At 65.0% G+C, this 19,765-nt stretch overlaps 5 protein-coding genes across 13 annotated transcripts in view; 3 read left to right on the top strand and 2 right to left on the bottom strand.

Annotated features, from left to right (window-relative positions):
- The window catches only part of ASCC1 (activating signal cointegrator 1 complex subunit 1), a 39,440-nt gene extending 36,453 nt beyond the window's left edge, over positions 1 to 2,987 (top strand). For 5 of the 6 annotated variants that reach the window (XM_065068086.1, XM_065068082.1, XM_065068081.1 and 2 more), the window contains one exon: positions 6 to 727. In XM_065068086.1, coding sequence (XP_064924158.1) covers positions 6 to 13 — 8 coding nt within the window. In that variant the 3' untranslated portion in view covers positions 14 to 727. Of the gene's footprint in view, positions 1 to 5; positions 728 to 1,274; positions 1,413 to 2,405 lie in introns of those variants that run through there. The other variant, XM_021280746.2, reaches the window with a different exon arrangement.
- A 1,014-nt stretch (positions 2,988 to 4,001) lies between these two features.
- Positions 4,002 to 9,385, top strand: SPOCK2 (SPARC (osteonectin), cwcv and kazal like domains proteoglycan 2). 2 transcript variants are annotated; one of them, XM_065068078.1, is made up of 10 exons: positions 4,002 to 4,331; positions 6,776 to 6,821; positions 7,105 to 7,219; positions 7,299 to 7,401; positions 7,486 to 7,594; positions 7,673 to 7,792; positions 7,880 to 8,098; positions 8,395 to 8,457; positions 8,578 to 8,715; positions 8,812 to 9,385. In XM_065068078.1, the coding sequence occupies exons 1-10, from the start codon at positions 4,116 to 4,118 to the stop codon at positions 8,955 to 8,957; spliced, it is 1,275 nt and encodes a 424-aa protein (XP_064924150.1). In that variant the 5' UTR covers positions 4,002 to 4,115; the 3' UTR covers positions 8,958 to 9,385. The 2 variants fall into 2 exon arrangements, with proteins under 2 accessions (XP_064924150.1, XP_064924151.1); XM_065068079.1 differs by lacking the exon at positions 4,002 to 4,331 and adding an exon at positions 4,959 to 6,555.
- A 361-nt stretch (positions 9,386 to 9,746) lies between these two features.
- On the bottom strand, positions 9,747 to 11,908 carry LOC135579815 (peroxisomal leader peptide-processing protease-like). The gene is made up of 4 exons (XM_065068080.1): positions 10,748 to 11,908; positions 10,536 to 10,669; positions 10,268 to 10,453; positions 9,747 to 10,189 (listed from the first exon to the last, which is right to left on the bottom strand). The coding sequence occupies exons 1-4, from the start codon at positions 11,788 to 11,790 to the stop codon at positions 9,978 to 9,980; spliced, it is 1,575 nt and encodes a 524-aa protein (XP_064924152.1). The 5' UTR covers positions 11,791 to 11,908; the 3' UTR covers positions 9,747 to 9,977.
- Positions 11,909 to 12,184: 276 nt separating this feature from the next.
- On the top strand, positions 12,185 to 17,161 carry LOC135579814 (testican-2-like). 2 transcript variants are annotated; one of them, XM_065068076.1, is made up of 9 exons: positions 12,185 to 12,781; positions 14,886 to 15,000; positions 15,080 to 15,182; positions 15,267 to 15,375; positions 15,454 to 15,573; positions 15,661 to 15,879; positions 16,170 to 16,232; positions 16,354 to 16,491; positions 16,588 to 17,161. In XM_065068076.1, the coding sequence occupies exons 1-9, from the start codon at positions 12,760 to 12,762 to the stop codon at positions 16,731 to 16,733; spliced, it is 1,035 nt and encodes a 344-aa protein (XP_064924148.1). In that variant the 5' UTR covers positions 12,185 to 12,759; the 3' UTR covers positions 16,734 to 17,161. The 2 variants fall into 2 exon arrangements, with proteins under 2 accessions (XP_064924148.1, XP_064924147.1); XM_065068075.1 differs by lacking the exon at positions 12,185 to 12,781 and adding an exon at positions 13,924 to 14,258.
- LOC135579813 (peroxisomal leader peptide-processing protease-like) lies at positions 12,884 to 19,683 on the bottom strand. Of its 2 annotated transcripts, XM_065068073.1 has the most exons (4): positions 18,524 to 19,678; positions 18,312 to 18,445; positions 18,044 to 18,229; positions 12,884 to 17,965 (listed from the first exon to the last, which is right to left on the bottom strand). In XM_065068073.1, exons 1-4 carry the CDS (start codon positions 19,564 to 19,566, stop codon positions 17,754 to 17,756), a joined length of 1,575 nt encoding a protein of 524 aa, XP_064924145.1. In that variant the 5' UTR covers positions 19,567 to 19,678; the 3' UTR covers positions 12,884 to 17,753. The 2 variants fall into 2 exon arrangements, with proteins under 2 accessions (XP_064924145.1, XP_064924146.1); XM_065068074.1 differs by lacking the exon at positions 18,044 to 18,229 and having other exon boundaries at positions 18,524 to 19,683.
- Between the last annotated feature and the right edge of the window lie 82 nt (positions 19,684 to 19,765).

Below are 19,765 nucleotides of genomic sequence, written 5' to 3'. Positions count from 1 at the left end.
TTTAGCTCTTTGAGCACTTCCACTTCGGAGAGGTGCAGTTGGACTCGGTGCGTCTTTCCCAAAGATTCTCCTCGGACGCCTCTGGCTACTACGCGACGTCTGGGCAGCTGAACTTCTGAAACAGCAGCGTAGCCGCCACAGCGGGTCTGCTCGTCGCTGGAACGTGTTTTCATAGGACGCGAATTTTGGACAGGAACCGGGAACTCCAGACGGGGACACCTCATGGCCCCATGGCTGCAATGTGCGTGGCTGCACATTGCAGCCAGGAACTGTGGCATTTAACCAGAACATCATGAAGTCGCCAGTTTGTTGTCTGTTGCCTGTTTGTTTTCCAAGAAGATAACTAGAAAGCCTGGTGCAGGTGGCTTTGGGGAACTCACTGAAGTTTAAGCATGGCTTTACTTCAGAAGAAGGAAGTTTATTCTTAAAAAGAGTATTTAAGAGAGCTCCCTGGAGCATGATTTAATGCTGTTGAGGTCAGGCCTTGCTTGGATCTCCAGCAGCATGCCTGTGTGATGTACGTCTCCAAATACATTAAATCCCTTCAAAAGCAAACTGTTTATCTCCTGTTGCATTGATAGGTTCTGTAATTAAACTTCCAGCACACAACTATGTTAATAAGAAAGCATTTATGGTAAGAGTTCTTTCCGGTGACCGTTTTGGAGAGTGTTAAAAACATATGCCTTGTAGGTGGTTTCTCCATTAAAAGAAGCGCAAAACTCTTTGATACCATTGTGAATCCTTCAGAGATCTGAAGACGACTTTTTTTTCATGTAAACCTCCCTGTTTGGTAAGGACAGCAACACACGCTTTCAACTTGCCCAAGGATGAGCGCTTTGAAACATGGAAAATGCTGGTGTTTACTTGTTTTGCAACAAACTGGTGGTGGCAGCAGCTGCTGCTGCTTGTTCGTCGTTGCTGCCATGAATGTGGAATCGAACTGTCATCGAGGCAGAGAGCGTGTTAGCCATGGACGGGGCTGCTCCGGCAGCGCCCGCTTGTACTAATGATCATTTTTAGGAGGTTTTTATCCCGTTTCTTCCCTCCTGAAGCGAGCTGGCTGCGTGGCCGTGCTCTGACTGCGTGTGCAAACACCAGTGGGAGGCAGGCAGGATTCAGGGTGGCTTTCTTTTTTCCCCTCATTTCCAAGGCCAAATTGCCCATCTCTGCTTGCAATTCCAAGCCTGCCGGGAAATCAAATTGTCGGTGGTTTTGCTGGTTTCCCTTTGCCCAGTTACAACCACTGGGCTTTTTGTCTCTGCTTTTCCTTGCAGACAAATGCTCTTGTGCCCTCTGAGCGGAGCAGGAAGAGCCTTCGAAGCCGTTCTCTCTGCGAGCAGAGCAGCCCAACGCGAGGAGGTACTGAGAGCACTTAACACCGGCCGCTGTCATCTTTCCGCCAGCCTCAAGAGGTACTTGGCAAATCTTTTCAGCCGCCCAAAGAACAGATCCACGAGCTGCTGGTGCAGCCGCCAGCCCCGCTGCCTGCCGCAGGAAGGGGAGATGCACCTCGGGAAGCTGCTCCCTGCTGGCTTTGTAACGTTAAGAGGGCGTTGGTGGCCTTTCTGTCACGCCTGCTTGCCACCCTTGTCACCTAACACTGGCAACTCCGAGTTGTTCTTCATCGAGGCGAACTTATCTTGCCACCTCTGTAACACGGGGAGAGCTTTGACCCAGCAAACACGGCTTTTCTACAAAGCAAAGGGCTAACCTGAGCTCACTCCTCCACGTCCCACTAGTGTAGACGTGTTTTACTTACAATTATTTCTGTGACTGTTTGGAAGTCGGTTGAATTTCGGCGGTAAGCGGCTTATCCCCTTGCTCTAGCCTGGCACAGCTAAATTCGCTTCACAGCTCCGTCCCTGGGCAGAATTAAGGGTTCTGCTCTTTTCCTCTCATCTGTAGAGTCGAAGGTTAGGCTGTGATCCAGCAAATCATTGTGTGTGTATTTAAACTTGCACCTCGCTTGATCCCCTTGTATAATGTTAAGGGTGCACGTGAGTCAGGTGGAGTTACAGCTCTGCTTTGCCTGTGGTGCTTTTGAAACAAAGATGCTTATTATGCAAACGAGAAGGGCAGAATTTGGGTGTTGTACCCCCTTACTCTTGCACAAAGGGAGCTACTCGTGTAAACGAAACAAACCTTCTGCTTTTTGGGGGGGGTTGGGGCCAGAAAAAAATGGACCACGATGGATTTACCAAGAGTTTTCTATCATTATTCTTAAAAAGAACAGTTTATATTGAGCATGATAAGACCGTGTTTTATGCATGGTCCTGCACAAATGAATTGAAATCCTGTCAAACCAGGCAGAGTTACGGATTCGCAAGATACAACCGAAGAGTTTAGAACTTGCCTAAAACTTGTTAAAACTGCAATCTGCAGCTCTGCTTCTTTCCCCCATCTAGGCTGCGTCGCAGGCTGGCCACCCCGCTTGCAGATCCCCGCATCCTTATTGCTCAGAGGAAGAAGAAAGTTGTTTTATGCCGTAATGTTGCTCGGCAGCGAGCTTCGCTGGAGCCTGGGGCAGGACACAGCTCATCATTAACCGTAAAGTTGAAAATAATACTGTTGTCTTAAATGCAGCCTGTGTGTGCTGGGAGTTCCCCATCTGCAGCTGTGACGGAGCAACGGGGACACAGAGCCCTGCGCCCCCACTGCTGCTTCGCAGCTGCAGCCGGGGTAAGTTGTCACCATCCAGGAAAATGGACATGTCCCTGCAAGCGCCTCTGTGCCCACCCTGTCTGCCTTTCGCTGGCTGAGAGGAGGGGAAAACCCAAAAGTGGTGGTTTGAAACCTGCCCGCCCCGCTCTTGCTCCCCGGCCTCCCTTGGGGCAGGGCCTGGCTTCTCCGCCGGGCCCCCAAAATGCTGTGTTGGGGTGGCTGAGGGATGGGACTGCAGGGTGGGCATCACAGGGACAGGGAGATGCAGGGTGGGGACATGGCAGGGACAGAGGATAAATGATGGGGACAGGGGTCAGAAGATAGCAATACGGGATAGGGATGAAGGGTGGGGGCACAGCAATGGCAGGGGATGCAGGGTTGGGGGACAGGATGGGGACAGGGGACATGGGTTGTGACAGGGCAGAGACCAGAGATGCAGGATGGAGACAATGCAGGACCAGGGATGCAGAATGGGGACAGGGGACATGGGATGGGGACATAGTAAAGATGGGGAATGCAGGATGGGGGAAGCAGGATGGGGATGTGGCAGGGATGGGCGATGTGGGATGGGGACATGGGAAGGACCAGAGACGTGGGGTGAGTGATGCAATATGGGGGTGTGGCAGGGACAGGGGATGGTGGAGGTGGGATGGGGACATGGTAGGGACCAGGAATGAAAAATGGGGACATGGTAGGGACCAGGGATGCAGCATGGAGACTGAGCAGGGACCAGGGATGCAGGATGGGGACATAGTAAAGAGGGGGAATGTGGGATGGGGATGTGGCAGGGATGGAGGATGTGGGATGGGGACATGGGAAGGACCAGAGACATGCGGTGAGTGATGCAAGATGGGGGGGTGGCAGGGGGTGTGGGATGGGGACATGGTAGGGACCAGGGATGCAGCATGGGGACTGAGCAGGGACCAGGGATGCAGGATGGGGACATAGTAAAAATGGGGAATGCAGGATGGGGATGTGGCAGGGATGGGGCACGTGGGCTGGGGACACGGTAAGGACCAGAGATGTAGAGTGTGTGATGCAGGATGGGGGTGCGGCAGGGAATATGGGAGGTGGGATAGGGACATGGCAGGAACCAGGGACGCAGCATGGGGACTGGGCAGGGACCAGTGATGCAGAATGGGGACAGGGCAGTGACGGGGTATGCAGGACGGGGACTGGAAGGGGACCAGGGATGCGGGCTGCAGGATGGGGACAGGGCAGGGACGGGGGCTGTGGCCGTGCCGTGCCGGCGGCTCCCCCGCCCCGCTGCGGGCGCGCAGGTGCGGCGGGCGCGGCGGAGGCCCCGCCCCGGCCCCTCCCGCCGGTGCCGCCCGGTGCCGCCCCGCGGCCGCACTCGCCGCCGGCGCCTCCCCGTGCGCACCGCACCGCACCGCACCGCACCGCTCGGCGCCGCGCCGCTCCGCTCCCGCCGCTCCCCCCGGCGCTGCGGCAGCATGCGGGGCTGCGGCGGGCACCGCGCCTTGATGGCCTTGCTGGCCCTGCTCCTGCCCGCCGCCGCCGCCGGCCCCGGGCCCGCCACCGGCCCCGCCACCGGCCCCGGCCCCGCCGCGGCGGGGGAGAGCCCCGGTAATTTCATGGAGGACGAGCAATGGCTCTCCTCCATCTCCCAGTACGGCGGCAGGATCAAGCACTGGAACCGCTTCCGAGACGTGAGTCGGGGGCGGGGACGGGCGCGGGCCGGGGGGGACGGGACGCGCCGCCGGGCACCGGGAGCCCCTTCCCCACCTTCACCGCCCCGCCGCTGCGGCTTCCGCAGCACGACCCTACCCCGGCAACGGCACCGGCCCCGGGCCCGGCCCCGTGACGGACGGCCAGGGATGCTCGGCGCTGCCTGCATCCCGCCGCGGCCGTGGGCGGCTGCCGGCCCCGGTACCCGGGGGGATGCTCCCCGGTTACAGCAGCGCCAAGGCCACCATGCCCATCATCACCCTGCCCGACGCCACCGTGCCTGTCGCCAAAGCTGGCATGGCTGATGCCAAGGCCACCGTGGCCAAGGCTTCACACCAAAGCCAACCTCTCCAGGGACCAGGGGTGCTGTCCCCTGCACCCTCTTTCCAAGCAGCACATCAGGGCCCAGGCAGGGGTGCAGGCAGGCCCTGCCTGCCCTTCACGGGCAGTGAGGAGGGCTGTGCCATGGCCTCAGCCCCTTGGTGACAGCTCAGTGCAGGTGGGGACACAGGCATCTTCCTGGACCCCCCTAAATCCTGCGGGTTGCCACAGCAGGGGCCAGCCCTGGCTCAGCAGGGTGCTGGTCCCTGGAGACAGAGGCTACGCAAGGCGGAGAGGGTGAGGATGAAGATGCAGAGGCTGCCAGAGCGATGGCAGGTGACCTGGCACATTTGGCTCAGGAGCCAGCAACCCCTTGCTTTCATGCAGCCCTTAATAGCTGCCTCAATGGCATTTAGCTCCGATCCTGAATTTTATGGGGCAGTCGGGGATTTTTCCTGGGCTCACTTTACATCCCTGCCCCCACGTTACCCTCAGCTCGTGTCCTCCAGGGTGGGGGCACGGTGCTGCGGTCCCATCTTGGGGGGTCCAGGGGACCTGCGGCAGCCGAGCGGGGAGGGGACAGATGTCGAGCCGCCCCCCACACCAAGCCAGCCCCTCCGGTCTTTGTTCAGATGTGCACTCAGGTTCACCTTGGCAGCAAGGATGCGCCGCTGGGAGATGTGCCCTGCTGTGGGCAGGGCGGGGGACACCCCCACCTCCCCAGATAAACCAGTTAGGGAGACAGAGCACTGGCAGGGGCGCAAGAGATGGGATAAATGCCTCCCTGGAGACCCCCGCCAGCAACATACCTGCTGGACAACGCCAGCGCTGGGCGCACGGGACCTCGGCCGGCTGCGGATGCTCATGGGGGAGCACGTGTGGATGTGCCCCCCTCACTCCGGGCATCCCTGGGGGATCTTGGGGCCAAGAGACCCCCATCCCTGGGCACTGGCAGCACCCCACTAGCAGCACACATGGAGCCCACCCAGCTGTGCCAGGGACTGCGGCCCTGCCAGCAGTTAGTGCAGATTAATAAGCAAATCCCATGGATTTGTGGGTTTTTCAGCCCAGCAGCACCAGTGAGGGGGGAGAAGCGCGACCCACTGTGTGGCAGGGAGGAGGCCGGTGGCCGTGCCGAAAGCCACGCCGCAGGGAGCTGCCGGGCGCCGCAGTGTTACTAATCACGGCACAGGAACGCGGGCTATCGATTGCGGTGCAAACGTCGCCGTGCCGGAGGAAGAGACATCCCCTCCGGAGCTGCCTCCCGCACCGTGGCTTCGAGCTGCCATCCTAAACCCTGCCCACCCGCCCAGGGGGGCGGCGATGCTCCTGCCTTGTTGTCACAAAATCCATCCCAGAGCATCCCACGGGGCGAGCCATGCTGCCTGCTGGGAGGCATTCAGCCCCATCGCTCCCCCCGCCCCCAGGATGCTTTTGGGGCCCCCGGGGAGCAGCTCTGTCTCCACAAGCAGCGACATCCAACTTGCCCTGCTCCCTCTGCGCTCGGTAGTGAAAAACTGGGGTGGCAGCGCAAGGGCTGTCACCCACAGGGATGTTGGCCACGCCGGGGACCTTGGGAGCTTCCTCCTGCCCATCCCTCCCTGCTCCTTGCCTTTCCCGGGCAATGGGGGAAGGTTTAATCTCTCCAGAGGTGGGGGAGCATCTTGGTTGTGGGTGCTGATCGTATTGGGGGCTGGTGACGGGAGCGTTGGGCACCTTGGAAGGTCGGGGTACCCAGCTGGCACTGAGTGTCCGTCACCATGGGCTGGGGCCAGCAGCAGGGGCTTCGGGCTCCCCAGGGCTGACAGTGGGCACTCACTATCTTTCTGTCTTTCCTTTGGTGTCGGCTGGGCTGTCTCGCCATCGCGGTGCCAGGAGGTGGAGGTGAGCATCGAGGGGCTGCCGGTGCTGTCTCGCCCCACCAGCAGCTCACTTTGTGGGGGGGAGGCTGCTCCCCACCCTGCTTGCTCCCCTCCCAGCACGGGGGATGCCCGGGTGGGCATGTGCGATGCCAGGCTGGTGGCCTTGAGCGAATGGTGGCACACCCGGCCCGGTGTCACCTCTCCTGCCACCTGCTCTCACCCAGGCTCTCCCCCAATTGCAGGATGACTACATCAAGAGCTGGGAGGACAACCAGCCCGGGGATGAAGGTACCACTGGGCAGGGGCTGCCATGGGATGCAGGAGGCTCAGTGCCAGCCAGCATGGGGGGGACACTTTCTGCCTGCTCCCCCCTTGGGTTATTTCCTTCCGGCGGGAGCGGTGCCGGGGCCGGTGTGTGCTGGGAAGCGGCAGCTGGTGCCGTGGCGGCTGCCCAGCTGCAGCCTCAATGGTGCTTTGTGTTGGGCCGGCCCGCGGCCAGCGCTGCCGGGGCTCCCCTGGGGGGGGTCTCCCCTGCACCCCCACCTGCCCCATCCCCTCTCTGCCCCCCCAGCCCTGGACACCACCAAGGACCCCTGCCAGAAGGTGAAGTGCAGCCGGCACAAGGTGTGTGTGGCGCAGGGCTACCAGCGCGCCATGTGCATCAGCCGCAAGAAGCTGGAGCACAGGTAGGAGGGTGGCGGACACGGGGCTGAGCAGTGGAGATGGGGCTCAGCATTGCACTCCCGCACCTCTCATCCCGCGCAGGATCAAGCTGCCGGGCGCCAAGGGCCACGGGGGCTGCAAGCCCTGCCATGCCGCCCCGCTCGCCGCTGTCTGCGGCTCTGACGGCCACACTTACAGCTCGGCGGTAAGGATGGTGGCAGCTCGCCACGGGGAGGGGGACACCGTGCCGTGTCCCCTCTCTGGCTGACGTCCCGCTGCCGCCCCGCAGTGCAAGCTGGAGCAGCAGGCGTGCCTGGCCAGCAAGCAGCTGACGGTGCGGTGCGAGGGGCAGTGCCCCTGCCCAACCCCGCACGCTCCCACCGGCGATGGCAAGCAAGGTGAGTGGGACAGGGGACACCAGGGGGGTGTCCCTGCGCCCTGCCCAGCCTGACGCCACCCCCTTGGACTCCCCCCAGAGCCGTGCACCGGGCAGGACCTGGCCGACCTGGGTGACCGCCTGCGCGACTGGTTCCAGCTCCTGCGGGAGAATGCCAAGCAGAACGGCTCCGGCGGCCTCCCCGCCAGCCCTGCCACCGGTAAGAGCCCCCTGCTATGCGGGGAGGGGACACGGGGGGCTGTTCCCGGGGGAGCCAGGAAGCCACGGGTCACATCCTGCCCCGCAGCGCTGGAGAGGAGCGTGGCGGCCAGCTGCAAGGAGGCAGTGGGGTGGATGTTCGCCCGGCTGGACACCAGCGGGGATCTGTTCCTGGAGGCGGCCGAGCTGGCCGCCATCAACCTGGATAAGTACGAAGTTTGCATCCGCTCCTTCTTCAACTCCTGCGACACCTCCAGGGACGGCCGCGTCTCCGCGCCCGAGTGGTGCTTCTGCTTCTGGAGGGAAAGTGCGTCATGCCGGGGCAGGGGGTGCATGGGTGGGGTGGGGTGGGGGGTTTGCTGTGGGAATGGGAGCGTAGGCTGTGGGGTCGGGGGGATGCACACAGCAGGGTTGTGGGGACGCATGCCACGGGATTGGGGGGGATGCACGCTGTGGGGCCGGGGGGCTGCACACTGGGCGGGCAGGGGGTGTGTAGGCTCTGGGGTCATGGGGATGCGTGATGCAGGGTCTGGGGGTTGCACACCATGTTTTGCGGGGGGGGCTGCACGCGCACCCTAAGAGCGGCGTGTGGGGGTGCTGCAGAGCCGCCCTGCCTCAGGGAGCTGGAGAAGATTCAGATCCAAGAAGCAGCCAAAATGAAGCCGGGTGAGTTGGGGCTCCGGGGCCCCTGTTCCCCGGTCGGGCAGGGGAGGGACAGGGAGCTCTGTGGGGGGCTCTTCTTGCGCTGCACGTGTTTTGGGGGGGGGGGTCATCGCTTCCCTGCAGGCACCTTCATCCCCAGCTGCGATGAGGACGGGTACTACCGGCGGGCGCAGTGCGAGCCAGGCGGCGGGGAGTGCTGGTGCGTGGACCAGCACGGGGCCGAGCTGACGGGCACCCGCGGCCACGGCAGCCCCGACTGCGGTGAGCGCCGGCGGGCAGCCGGGGGGCGTCCCCCGCCCGGGGAGAGGGCTGCAGCGCCGGGAACGGGGCCTGAGCCCCTGCCCCTCGCTCCCGCAGAGGAGGCGGCAGGGTTTTCGGGCGACTTTGGGAGCAGCGTGGGCTGGGAGGACGAGGAGGAGAAGGAGCCAGAAGAGGCGGGCGAGGAAGGCGAGGAAGAGGAGGGTGAAGCAGGCGAGGGCGACGACGGCGGCTACATCTGGTAGAGGAGCAGGAAAGCCCGGCGAGCGGCACGGCCGGGTGGCAGCCCCCCAACCGGGGGTCCCTGTGACCCCCCCACTGCCGGAGGGGCATGGGGTGGGTGTGTGTCCCCCATCCCGGCCCCGTGTGGGACGGGGTGTCGGGGGGCTCGCCCGAGGAGGGGTGAGCAGGGTGGGGGGCCCACACCTGTGCGAATTTGAGCTTTTTTTTGTTGTTTTGGGGTAGAGCCCCGTAGGCCTAGTGTGCTGCGGCGTGGTCTTCAACCGGGCACGCGGAGCTAATAAAAGTGGGAAAAACATTAAAAACAAAGAAAACCCCATAGAGAAGCTGCCCCCCCGCCCCCCGCAATGCTCCCCGTGCTGTGCTTGCGCGGCTGCCCCGGCCCCCGGTGTTGTGTAGCGGCTGTGAAATAAATACCCTGTGCTGTGTCAAACACTCGCACGCCCGTTGCTCCCCCCGGCAAAAACAAACCCTCATACCCCAGCAGCACCTGCCAGCCCTGCACAGGGTGCTGGGGGGGCTGCTCCCCTCTTTTAGCGGGGCAGGGGCTGCCACCCCCCAGATAGGGAGGGCTGGGAGGGTTTGGTCCCACACTCAGCTGACACAGAGTTGGATCTGGCCTCCCTCCATAGGGTCCCCCCGAAATGTGTCCCCAGCCCCAAACTAACCCTCTCTCCGCTCCCCCAACCAAGACCCTGACCCAAAGCATCCCTTATAGGAAGCCCCCCAATCCAACAACACCCCCACGCAGACCCCGGCCGCCCAGCCGCGCGGTATCGCAGAACACCAGCGCCTCAGCTCACAGTGTTTATGGCTCCAGGGAAAAGAAGACATAAAACAAGCCCCCAGCTCTCCCCCAATTTGGTGTCGGCAGCAGCCGGCAAAAGCACCACGGCGTGTCCCCCACCCCAGGACACCCACGCTCCGCCAGCCCCACGGGGGCCAGGCACTCGGCCGCGACACCACTGGGGCCAAAGAGGGGCCGTGGCAGCTCTGCCCCGGCACAAACCCCCGAGATGGGGGCGTCAGAGCTTGCTGGGGGGTCCCGGCTGCCGCTGGAGCCACCAAGCCGCCCGCACGCCCTCACCCGCCCGGTTGAGCTCGGCGAAGGCGTTGGGGTCCCTGGTGCATCGGTAGCGCGCGACGAGGGGCTGCAGGATGGTGATGGGGATGCAGAAGTTGAGGTGCGGGTAGGCGGTCCCCGCGCTGGTGTCCCGGGTGTTGCTGGCCACGATCCCTGGCGGCGAGAGGAGTGTCACAGTGTCCACCCGGGGGACACCCATGGGAACCCCCCACAGGAGACCCTCCAGCTTACCCAGGAGGCGTCCGCTGCGGGAGGAGACGAGGGGGCTGCCGCTGGAGCCCCCATGGACGGCGCAGGTGGTCTGCAGCATGACAGGGCGCCCGGCCACCGTCACCACAGCCGAGAGGACCCCCGCTGTCACCGAGGGGCCGCAGGCCCGCCCCAGCGCCCCGAAGCCCATCACGCTCACCTCCTCGCCTGGGGTGGGAAGGAGGCGGGAGGTGGGTGCGAGGGGGTGACCCTGACATCTCGGCACCCCATGTCCCCACGGGACGCTTACCTGGGAGGAAGGTGTGTGCTGGGCGCGGGGGGACAAAGCCCGGCACGCTGTCCTGCAGCTCCACCACGGCCACGTCGAAGGGAGAAGACTCCTCGGTGGCAAACACCAGGCGCCCGCTGAGGACAGTGGCGGCCCTAAGGACACGGCACAGGAGATGTCACAGCCAGGGGGACCTGAGGACAAGGCGAGGGGACACACGCAGCCACACTCACCGGCTGGGACCAGGCGCTGGTGTCACGCAGAGCGGGTCACCGGCCTCCACCACATGCCGGCAGGTGAGGAGCAGGCGGGGAGACAGCAGCACCCCCGACCCCCACGTCCCCCCACACTCCACCAGCGCCACCCAGCCCAGGGGGTCCTGCTCTCCTGCTGCCTGCACCGCGGCCACCCGCCCCGGCACTGGTGGCACCGCCACCCCGGCGGCGTCCAGGACACCGGCGCTGCTGCGCAGGATGGCAGCGAGGGAGCAGAGCAGGGTGAGCCCGACCCACTCGGCGCCTTTCCAGCAGAAGGAGGCGGCAATGACGGCCACCAAGCGGGAGCCGGTGGCAGACGGCAAGAAGGCACCGCCGCCCTCGGTGCCGGGCAGGCAGCGCGCGTCGGTGAGGAGCAGGGCGTTCTCCTCGCCAGCCATGTTGCTGACCACCCCTTTGCTCAGGGTGTTGAGGAAGAGGTCGGGGCAGAGGGCGCCGAAGGGGGAGCCGCAGGCCCGCAGCGCCTGGCCCTTGCGCAGGCACCCGGCGCTCGCCCGCGCCGTCCAGCCGCCCGCAGGGGTGTCCAGGCCGGGCACCCGCAGCCAGGCGAACCAGTGCAGGGCCCGCGGGTCGGCCCCCGCTGCCTCCCCGCCAAAGCGCCATTGCTCCGCCTGCCCGAACGCCTGCGCCAGCGCCTTCTGGAAGGTTCTGCAGGGCACCAGGGCCAGGAGCTGGGCTTCGTGCTGCTGCAAGGCACCGGCTGGGCTGCGCGATGCTGCTGGAGCGTCACGGCTGAGGGCTGGGACGCGGGTCCCCGCTGAGGGGTGCAGGACATGGAGGCGCAGGGAGGGCTGCAAGGCATCGGGCAGCAGGGCACGGGGCTGCGCCCAGGCGGCAGGGCCATCCCGCAGGAAGGCCGCAAAGCGGGCGCCGTGGCACAGCACCAGCCCGGGGCCGCGGCTCAGCACCACCCCGCTGCAGCTGCAGGGGCCAGCGCCCGGCTGGGGCGAACCGGGGGAGCCAGAGATGCTGACCACGCAGCACGTCTGCTCCTCCTCCATGGCGGCGGCCGCGGCGCGGGCTGCATGCGGGGCAGCCCCGGGAGCGGAGCAAAGCGGAGCAAAGCGAAGCAACGCAGCGCAAGGCAGCGCCGCGCCGCCCCCCGCGCCGCGCCGCCCCCCGCGCCGCGCCGCCCCCCGCGCCGCGCCGCCCCCCGCGCCGCGCCGCCCCCCGCGCCGCGCCGCCCCCCGCGCCGCGCCGCCCCCCGCGCCGCGCCGCCCCCCGCGCCGCGCCGCCCCCCGCGCCGCGCCGCCCCCCGCGCCGCGCCGCCCCCCGCGCCGCGCCGCCCCCCGCGCCGCGCCGCCCCCCGCGCCGCGCCGCCCCCCTCGCTCATTGGCTAAAGCGGGGCCTTGCGCCCTCCCCATTGGCGGCGGCGGCGGGGCGGAGCGCGTAACGTGGCCGTTTTAGCGGCGCTTCCGCCGGCCCTCAGAGCGACCGGGGCCGGGTGGGAACGGGTTCCTTCCCAGTTCCCGGTTCCCTCCGCTCCGCTTCCCCGCAGCCCGTTCACCCTCCCCCGGTGCAATAGCCAACGGGCCGGGTGCCGCTATCCCCACTTCCACCGCCCCAGCTCCCTTCCCGAATTGCAGGTTTGCCTCCCGCTTTCCGCAGGGGCGGGAAGGGCTGTTTCCAGGTTCGATGCCCGGCACTCGGGTTCCGGGTGAAGCAGTGTCCGGCCCGTCAGCTTGCTTGTCCACAACCTGGGGTACCAGCCCTTGCAGAGCTCCTCTTGGAGAGTTAAAACTCCCCAGAACTCCGCGAGTAAACAGGAGGCAGAATTTAAGCTGCCCCCACAGCCTCCTTGGTCAAGCAGCCCCTGCTGGCCCCCGAGGTGCGAGCTGTGCCTGGTTCCCAGCCCCGAGGTGAGGCCGCCACCCTGCCTCAGTTTCCCTCCCCAGCAGCCTTCCCCTCCTCCAGAGCATCGCTGGCTGCTAAAGGTGGTTTTAAGCCTTATAAATCGACATCGAGAATCGATGCGAAGAAGAGCCGGCAATGGTGAGTTCGTTCTTTCCGCTCACGCTGTGTTTTACCCCCAGGAGCAGCTACACCAGGCGCGTGTGCTCTGTTGCACCAGGTTAGACTGAGGACCGCCACCCCTTCAGAGGAGAAAAATGTCTTTATTTAACTGAAAACGAGCGCTAGACAGTAATGGAACTTCAGACAGCAAAGTCCGCCGAGTATAAAAGAAACTGGTTTAGTCTACATTAATAACCTCATGATACGCCAATGTCAAACGCTTCCATGCTACTACCACCAAACAGCTCCGTGGTTCTCGCTGTGACGGGCACAGCGGGAGGATTCGAGGCCCTTGGCCCGGCTGCAGGGGAACCGCGTCCAAACCGCTACCCCGGGCGTGCTGGCGGCTGCTTTTCTCCAGCTACAACAAATCCCCGTAAACCAAAGCAGCTCGGATTGCGCACGTCAGTCCCACGGGCACCCTCTTGGTCGTCGCTCAGCGTGACACAGCACAGCCACCCTCCAGCTCAGTTAAGCCCAAACGCTATGTTTATTGAGGACTTCTAATACCGTGATACCTTGGTTCAGTAATTGGTGAAATATCTAAATACCGTTAAATATAGTTTTTTTTTTAAAAAAACCCTAACCAGACTCCGGACTAAACAAGATGAACGTTAAACTAAAAAGTTAGAAGGGACGCTGTTTACATTAACACTTTCTTTAAAAAATATAATTGTTTTTTCTTAAGTCAATTAACCACAGTGGTGAGACGTGCTCTCTTTTTCAGCCGTTACAGTGCAGCGTGCAGAGTTTTCCTTCCCGGATCACACCAGCCCCGCTGTAACCGAACTGAAAGGGACAACGTGCACCCCTGTGCAGGACGGTGCTGTCTCCCCATCGCGTGGAAAAGAGTCGTGTGTCACCACTGTGCCACAGGGCAGCCGAAAACCAGGAGTCTCTTGGTCAAAGCCGGTGACGCGGTTGGAAAACCTTCCGCGTTCGAATAGAAAAGTCCGTGTGAAGAGGATCAGTCCAGAGGAGCCACACTCGCGTGTCTGTCCCGAGTTATCAGCCAATGTACTGCGATAGCCAGCGGAAGCCTTCGCCGTAGCCTTGCCTCTTGAGCACGCTGCACATGAACACCTCCATGGGACGCGCGTTCAGGTCTTTCAGTGGCACGTTTCCCTGCGGAAATCCAAAAAAGGGGTCAGAACCGCAGCCCTGCCGCCCTCGGGGAAGCGGGAAATCCCGCTCCCGTGGGACTTTCGGAGCCAGCAGTTAGAAACACCAAACCAAACCATTTCCGAGGCAGAAAGCAATCGTCACGGTGCAGATAAGACAGTGCCAAGAGCAGCCTCGGGCTGTTATACTACCCTCACCCAGCGCTGCTGATCAGTTCTCTCTAAATGTCGTGTTTTTAAACCGTGAAAACATGGAAATGCAGAGTAATGAAGCCAGAAGAGCACGACGATGTTAAAACACCAGCTTGACACCTCATGCCCTCATCGTTATAGAGGTACCATACTTTGCACAATTCTGGAAGTTTTAACACTTGCCCATGGGCGTTATTGTTATGATTAAAGACTCAGCTTCATCAGTATTGTGGACAAACTCACAGTAACAACCTCAGTTAGTTTCTGGGTGGAGCAACAAACCCCACGAGCCCTCCCTTGCCGGTGGACGCCCCACGGTTTGGATGCCTCCCTACCTTTCCTGTGGTCTGTCCGTAAAGCCCAAAGATCTCCCGCAGCTTCTCCTCGCTGATGGCCTCGGGCCTGTCGATTTTGTTACCCAAAATAAGGATTGGCACGTTGGATATTGTTTCATCTGTCATTGGCGCCTGCGAGCAAAACACAGTGATCAAGCAGAGGCAGAACAAACGTTCATAATTTGAGAGACTCTCAAAGTGTGCTGTGGGGGGGACACTTTCTGCCTGCTCCCCCCTTGGGTTATTTCCTTCCGGCGGGAGCGGTGCCGGGGCCGGTGTGTGCTGGGAAGCGGCAGCTGGTGCCGTGGCGGCTGCCCAGCTGCAGCCTCAATGGTGCTTTGTGTTGGGCCGGCCCGCGGCCAGCGCTGCCGGGGCTCCCCTGGGGGGGGTCTCCCCTGCACCCCCACCTGCCCCATCCCCTCTCTGCCCCCCCAGCCCTGGACACCACCAAGGACCCCTGCCAGAAGGTGAAGTGCAGCCGGCACAAGGTGTGTGTGGCGCAGGGCTACCAGCGCGCCATGTGCATCAGCCGCAAGAAGCTGGAGCACAGGTAGGAGGGTGGCGGACACGGGGCTGAGCAGTGGAGATGGGGCTCAGCATTGCACTCCCGCACCTCTCATCCCGCGCAGGATCAAGCTGCCGGGCGCCAAGGGCCACGGGGGCTGCAAGCCCTGCCATGCCGCCCCGCTCGCCGCTGTCTGCGGCTCTGACGGCCACACTTACAGCTCGGCGGTAAGGATGGTGGCAGCTCGCCACGGGGAGGGGGACACCGTGCCGTGTCCCCTCTCTGGCTGACGTCCCGCTGCCGCCCCGCAGTGCAAGCTGGAGCAGCAGGCGTGCCTGGCCAGCAAGCAGCTGACGGTGCGGTGCGAGGGGCAGTGCCCCTGCCCAACCCCGCACGCTCCCACCGGCGATGGCAAGCAAGGTGAGTGGGACAGGGGACACCAGGGGGGTGTCCCTGCGCCCTGCCCAGCCTGACGCCACCCCCTTGGACTCCCCCCAGAGCCGTGCACCGGGCAGGACCTGGCCGACCTGGGTGACCGCCTGCGCGACTGGTTCCAGCTCCTGCGGGAGAATGCCAAGCAGAACGGCTCCGGCGGCCTCCCCGCCAGCCCTGCCACCGGTAAGAGCCCCCTGCTATGCGGGGAGGGGACACGGGGGGCTGTTCCCGGGGGAGCCAGGAAGCCACGGGTCACATCCTGCCCCGCAGCGCTGGAGAGGAGCGTGGCGGCCAGCTGCAAGGAGGCAGTGGGGTGGATGTTCGCCCGGCTGGACACCAGCGGGGATCTGTTCCTGGAGGCGGCCGAGCTGGCCGCCATCAACCTGGATAAGTACGAAGTTTGCATCCGCTCCTTCTTCAACTCCTGCGACACCTCCAGGGACGGCCGCGTCTCCGCGCCCGAGTGGTGCTTCTGCTTCTGGAGGGAAAGTGCGTCATGCCGGGGCAGGGGGTGCATGGGTGGGGTGGGGGGTTTGCTGTGGGAATGGGAGCGTAGGCTGTGGGGTCGGGGGGATGCACACAGCAGGGTTGTGGGGACGCATGCCACGGGATTGGGGGGGATGCACGCTGTGGGGCCGGGGGGCTGCACACTGGGCGGGCAGGGGGTGTGTAGGCTCTGGGGTCATGGGGATGCGTGATGCAGGGTCTGGGGGTTGCACACCATGTTTTGCGGGGGGGCTGCACGCGCACCCTAAGAGCGGCGTGTGGGGGTGCTGCAGAGCCGCCCTGCCTCAGGGAGCTGGAGAAGATTCAGATCCAAGAAGCAGCCAAAATGAAGCCGGGTGAGTTGGGGCTCCGGGGCCCCTGTTCCCCGGTCGGGCAGGGGAGGGACAGGGAGCTCTGTGGGGGGCTCTTCTTGCGCTGCACGTGTTTTGGGGGGGGGGGGTCATCGCTTCCCTGCAGGCACCTTCATCCCCAGCTGCGATGAGGACGGGTACTACCGGCGGGCGCAGTGCGAGCCAGGCGGCGGGGAGTGCTGGTGCGTGGACCAGCACGGGGCCGAGCTGACGGGCACCCGCGGCCACGGCAGCCCCGACTGCGGTGAGCGCCGGCGGGCAGCCGGGGGGCGTCCCCCGCCCGGGGAGAGGGCTGCAGCGCCGGGAACGGGGCCTGAGCCCCTGCCCCTCGCTCCCGCAGAGGAGGCGGCAGGGTTTTCGGGCGACTTTGGGAGCAGCGTGGGCTGGGAGGACGAGGAGGAGAAGGAGCCAGAAGAGGCGGGCGAGGAAGGCGAGGAAGAGGAGGGTGAAGCAGGCGAGGGCGACGACGGCGGCTACATCTGGTAGAGGAGCAGGAAAGCCCGGCGAGCGGCACGGCCGGGTGGCAGCCCCCCAACCGGGGGTCCCTGTGACCCCCCCACTGCCGGAGGGGCATGGGGTGGGTGTGTGTCCCCCATCCCGGCCCCGTGTGGGACGGGGTGTCGGGGGGCTCGCCCGAGGAGGGGTGAGCAGGGTGGGGGGCCCACACTTGTGCGAATTTGAGCTTTCTTTTGTTGTTTTGGGGTAGAGCCCCGTAGGCCTAGTGTGCTGCGGCGTGGTCTTCAACCGGGCACGCGGAGCTAATAAAAGTGGGAAAAACATTAAAAACAAAGAAAACCCCATAGAGAAGCTGCCCCCCCGCCCCCCGCAATGCTCCCCGTGCTGTGCTTGCGCGGCTGCCCCGGCCCCCGGTGTTGTGTAGCGGCTGTGAAATAAATACCCTGTGCTGTGTCAAACACTCGCACGCCCGTTGCTCCCCCCTGCAAAAACAAACCCTCATACCCCAGCAGCACCTGCCAGCCCTGCACAGGGTGCTGGGGGGGCTGCTCCCCTCTTTTAGCGGGGCAGGGGCTGCCATCCCCCGGATAGGGAGGGCTGGGAGGGTTTGGTCCCACACTCAGCTGACACAGAGTTGGATCTGGCCTCCCTCCATAGGGTCCCCCCGAAATGTGTCCCCAGCCCCAAACTAACCCTCTCTCCGCTCCCCCAACCAAGACCCTGACCCAAAGCATCCCTTATAGGAAGCCCCCCAATCCAACAACACCCCCACGCAGACCCCGGCCGCCCAGCCGCGCGGTATCGCAGAACACCAGCGCCTCAGCTCACAGTGTTTATGGCTCCAGGGAAAAGAAGACATAAAACAAGCCCCCAGCTCTCCCCCAATTTGGTGTCGGCAGCAGCCGGCAAAAGCACCACGGCGTGTCCCCCACCCCAGGACACCCACGCTCCGCCAGCCCCACGGGGGCCAGGCACTCGGCCGCGACACCACTGGGGCCAAAGAGGGGCCGTGGCAGCTCTGCCCCGGCACAAACCCCCGAGATGGGGGCGTCAGAGCTTGCTGGGGGGTCCCGGCTGCCGCTGGAGCCACCAAGCCGCCCGCACGCCCTCACCCGCCCGGTTGAGCTCGGCGAAGGCGTTGGGGTCCCTGGTGCATCGGTAGCGCGCGACGAGGGGCTGCAGGATGGTGATGGGGATGCAGAAGTTGAGGTGCGGGTAGGTGGTCCCCGCGCTGGTGTCCCGGGTGTTGCTGGCCACGATCCCTGGCGGCGAGAGGAGTGTCACAGTGTCCACCCGGGGGACACCCATGGGAACCCCCCACAGGAGACCCTCCAGCTTACCCAGGAGGCGTCCGCTGCGGGAGGAGACGAGGGGGCTGCCGCTGGAGCCCCCATGGACGGCGCAGGTGGTCTGCAGCATGACAGGGCGCCCGGCCACCGTCACCACAGCCGAGAGGACCCCCGCTGTCACCGAGGGGCCGCAGGCCCGCCCCAGCGCCCCGAAGCCCATCACGCTCACCTCCTCGCCTGGGGTGGGAAGGAGGCGGGAGGTGGGTGCGAGGGGGTGACCCTGACATCTCGGCACCCCATGTCCCCACGGGACGCTTACCTGGGAGGAAGGTGTGTGCTGGGCGCGGGGGGACAAAGCCCGGCACGCTGTCCTGCAGCTCCACCACGGCCACGTCGAAGGGAGAAGACTCCTCGGTGGCAAACACCAGGCGCCCGCTGAGGACAGTGGCGGCCCTAAGGACACGGCACAGGAGATGTCACAGCCAGGGGGACCTGAGGACAAGGCGAGGGGACACACGCAGCCACACTCACCGGCTGGGACCAGGCGCTGGTGTCACGCAGAGCGGGTCACCGGCCTCCACCACATGCCGGCAGGTGAGGAGCAGGCGGGGAGACAGCAGCACCCCCGACCCCCACGTCCCCCCACACTCCACCAGCGCCACCCAGCCCAGGGGGTCCTGCTCTCCTGCTGCCTGCACCGCGGCCACCCGCCCCGGCACTGGTGGCACCGCCACCCCGGCGGCGTCCAGGACACCGGCGCTGCTGCGCAGGATGGCAGCGAGGGAGCAGAGCAGGGTGAGCCCGACCCACTCGGCGCCTTTCCAGCAGAAGGAGGCGGCAATGACGGCCACCAAGCGGGAGCCGGTGGCAGACGGCAAGAAGGCACCGCCGCCCTCGGTGCCGGGCAGGCAGCGCGCGTCGGTGAGGAGCAGGGCGTTCTCCTCGCCAGCCATGTTGCTGACCACCCCTTTGCTCAGGGTGTTGAGGAAGAGGTCGGGGCAGAGGGCGCCGAAGGGGGAGCCGCAGGCCCGCAGCGCCTGGCCCTTGCGCAGGCACCCGGCGCTCGCCCGCGCCGTCCAGCCGCCCGCAGGGGTGTCCAGGCCGGGCACCCGCAGCCAGGCGAACCAGTGCAGGGCCCGCGGGTCGGCCCCCGCTGCCTCCCCGCCAAAGCGCCATTGCTCCGCCTGCCCGAACGCCTGCGCCAGCGCCTTCTGGAAGGTTCTGCAGGGCACCAGGGCCAGGAGCTGGGCTTCGTGCTGCTGCAAGGCACCGGCTGGGCTGCGCGATGCTGCTGGAGCGTCACGGCTGAGGGCTGGGACGCGGGTCCCCGCTGAGGGGTGCAGGACATGGAGGCGCAGGGAGGGCTGCAAGGCATCGGGCAGCAGGGCACGGGGCTGCGCCCAGGCGGCAGGGCCATCCCGCAGGAAGGCCGCAAAGCGGGCGCCGTGGCACAGCACCAGCCCGGGGCCGCGGCTCAGCACCACCCCGCTGCAGCTGCAGGGGCCAGCGCCCGGCTGGGGCGAACCGGGGGAGCCAGAGATGCTGACCACGCAGCACGTCTGCTCCTCCTCCATGGCGGCGGCCGCGGCGCGGGCTGCATGCGGGGCAGCCCCGGGAGCGGAGCAAAGCGGAGCAAAGCGAAGCAACGCAGCGCAAGGCAGCGCCGCGCCGCCCCCCGCGCCGCGCCGCGCCGCCCCCCGCGCCGCGCCGCCCCCCGCGCCGCGCCGCCCCCCGCGCCGCGCCGCCCCCCGCGCCGCGCCGCCCCCCGCGCCG

The sequence above is a fragment of the Columba livia genome, chromosome 6 (assembly GCF_036013475.1).
Source record: "Columba livia isolate bColLiv1 breed racing homer chromosome 6, bColLiv1.pat.W.v2, whole genome shotgun sequence".
NCBI classification, from domain to species: domain Eukaryota; kingdom Metazoa; phylum Chordata; class Aves; order Columbiformes; family Columbidae; genus Columba; species Columba livia.
This window is presented reverse-complemented; position numbering and strand designations above follow the sequence as displayed.

Excerpts from the sequence above, each read along its gene's own strand:
- LOC135579814 (XM_065068075.1), top strand. The coding sequence starts at position 14,213 with ATGTTAAAACACCAGCTTGACACCTCATGCCCTCATCGTTATAGAG. Across the intron at positions 15,376-15,453 it reads CACCGGCGATGGCAAGCAAG|AGCCGTGCACCGGGCAGGAC; the intron begins GTGAGTGGGACA and ends GACTCCCCCCAG. Across the intron at positions 15,574-15,660 it reads CCCCGCCAGCCCTGCCACCG|CGCTGGAGAGGAGCGTGGCG; the intron begins GTAAGAGCCCCC and ends CCTGCCCCGCAG.
- SPOCK2 (XM_065068079.1), top strand. The coding sequence starts at position 5,995 with ATGCTCCTGCCTTGTTGTCACAAAATCCATCCCAGAGCATCCCACGGG. Across the intron at positions 6,556-6,775 it reads CGCGGTGCCAGGAGGTGGAG|GATGACTACATCAAGAGCTG; the intron begins GTGAGCATCGAG and ends CCCCAATTGCAG. Across the intron at positions 6,822-7,104 it reads CAACCAGCCCGGGGATGAAG|CCCTGGACACCACCAAGGAC; the intron begins GTACCACTGGGC and ends CTGCCCCCCCAG.
- LOC135579813 (XM_065068073.1), bottom strand. The coding sequence starts at position 19,566 with ATGGAGGAGGAGCAGACGTGCTGCGTGGTCAGCATCTCTGGCTCCCCC. Across the intron at positions 18,446-18,523 it reads CCAGCGCCTGGTCCCAGCCG|GGCCGCCACTGTCCTCAGCG; the intron begins GTGAGTGTGGCT and ends CCGTGTCCTTAG. Across the intron at positions 18,230-18,311 it reads AGCACACACCTTCCTCCCAG|GCGAGGAGGTGAGCGTGATG; the intron begins GTAAGCGTCCCG and ends TTCCCACCCCAG.
- LOC135579815 (XM_065068080.1), bottom strand. The coding sequence starts at position 11,790 with ATGGAGGAGGAGCAGACGTGCTGCGTGGTCAGCATCTCTGGCTCCCCC. Across the intron at positions 10,670-10,747 it reads CCAGCGCCTGGTCCCAGCCG|GGCCGCCACTGTCCTCAGCG; the intron begins GTGAGTGTGGCT and ends CCGTGTCCTTAG. Across the intron at positions 10,454-10,535 it reads AGCACACACCTTCCTCCCAG|GCGAGGAGGTGAGCGTGATG; the intron begins GTAAGCGTCCCG and ends TTCCCACCCCAG.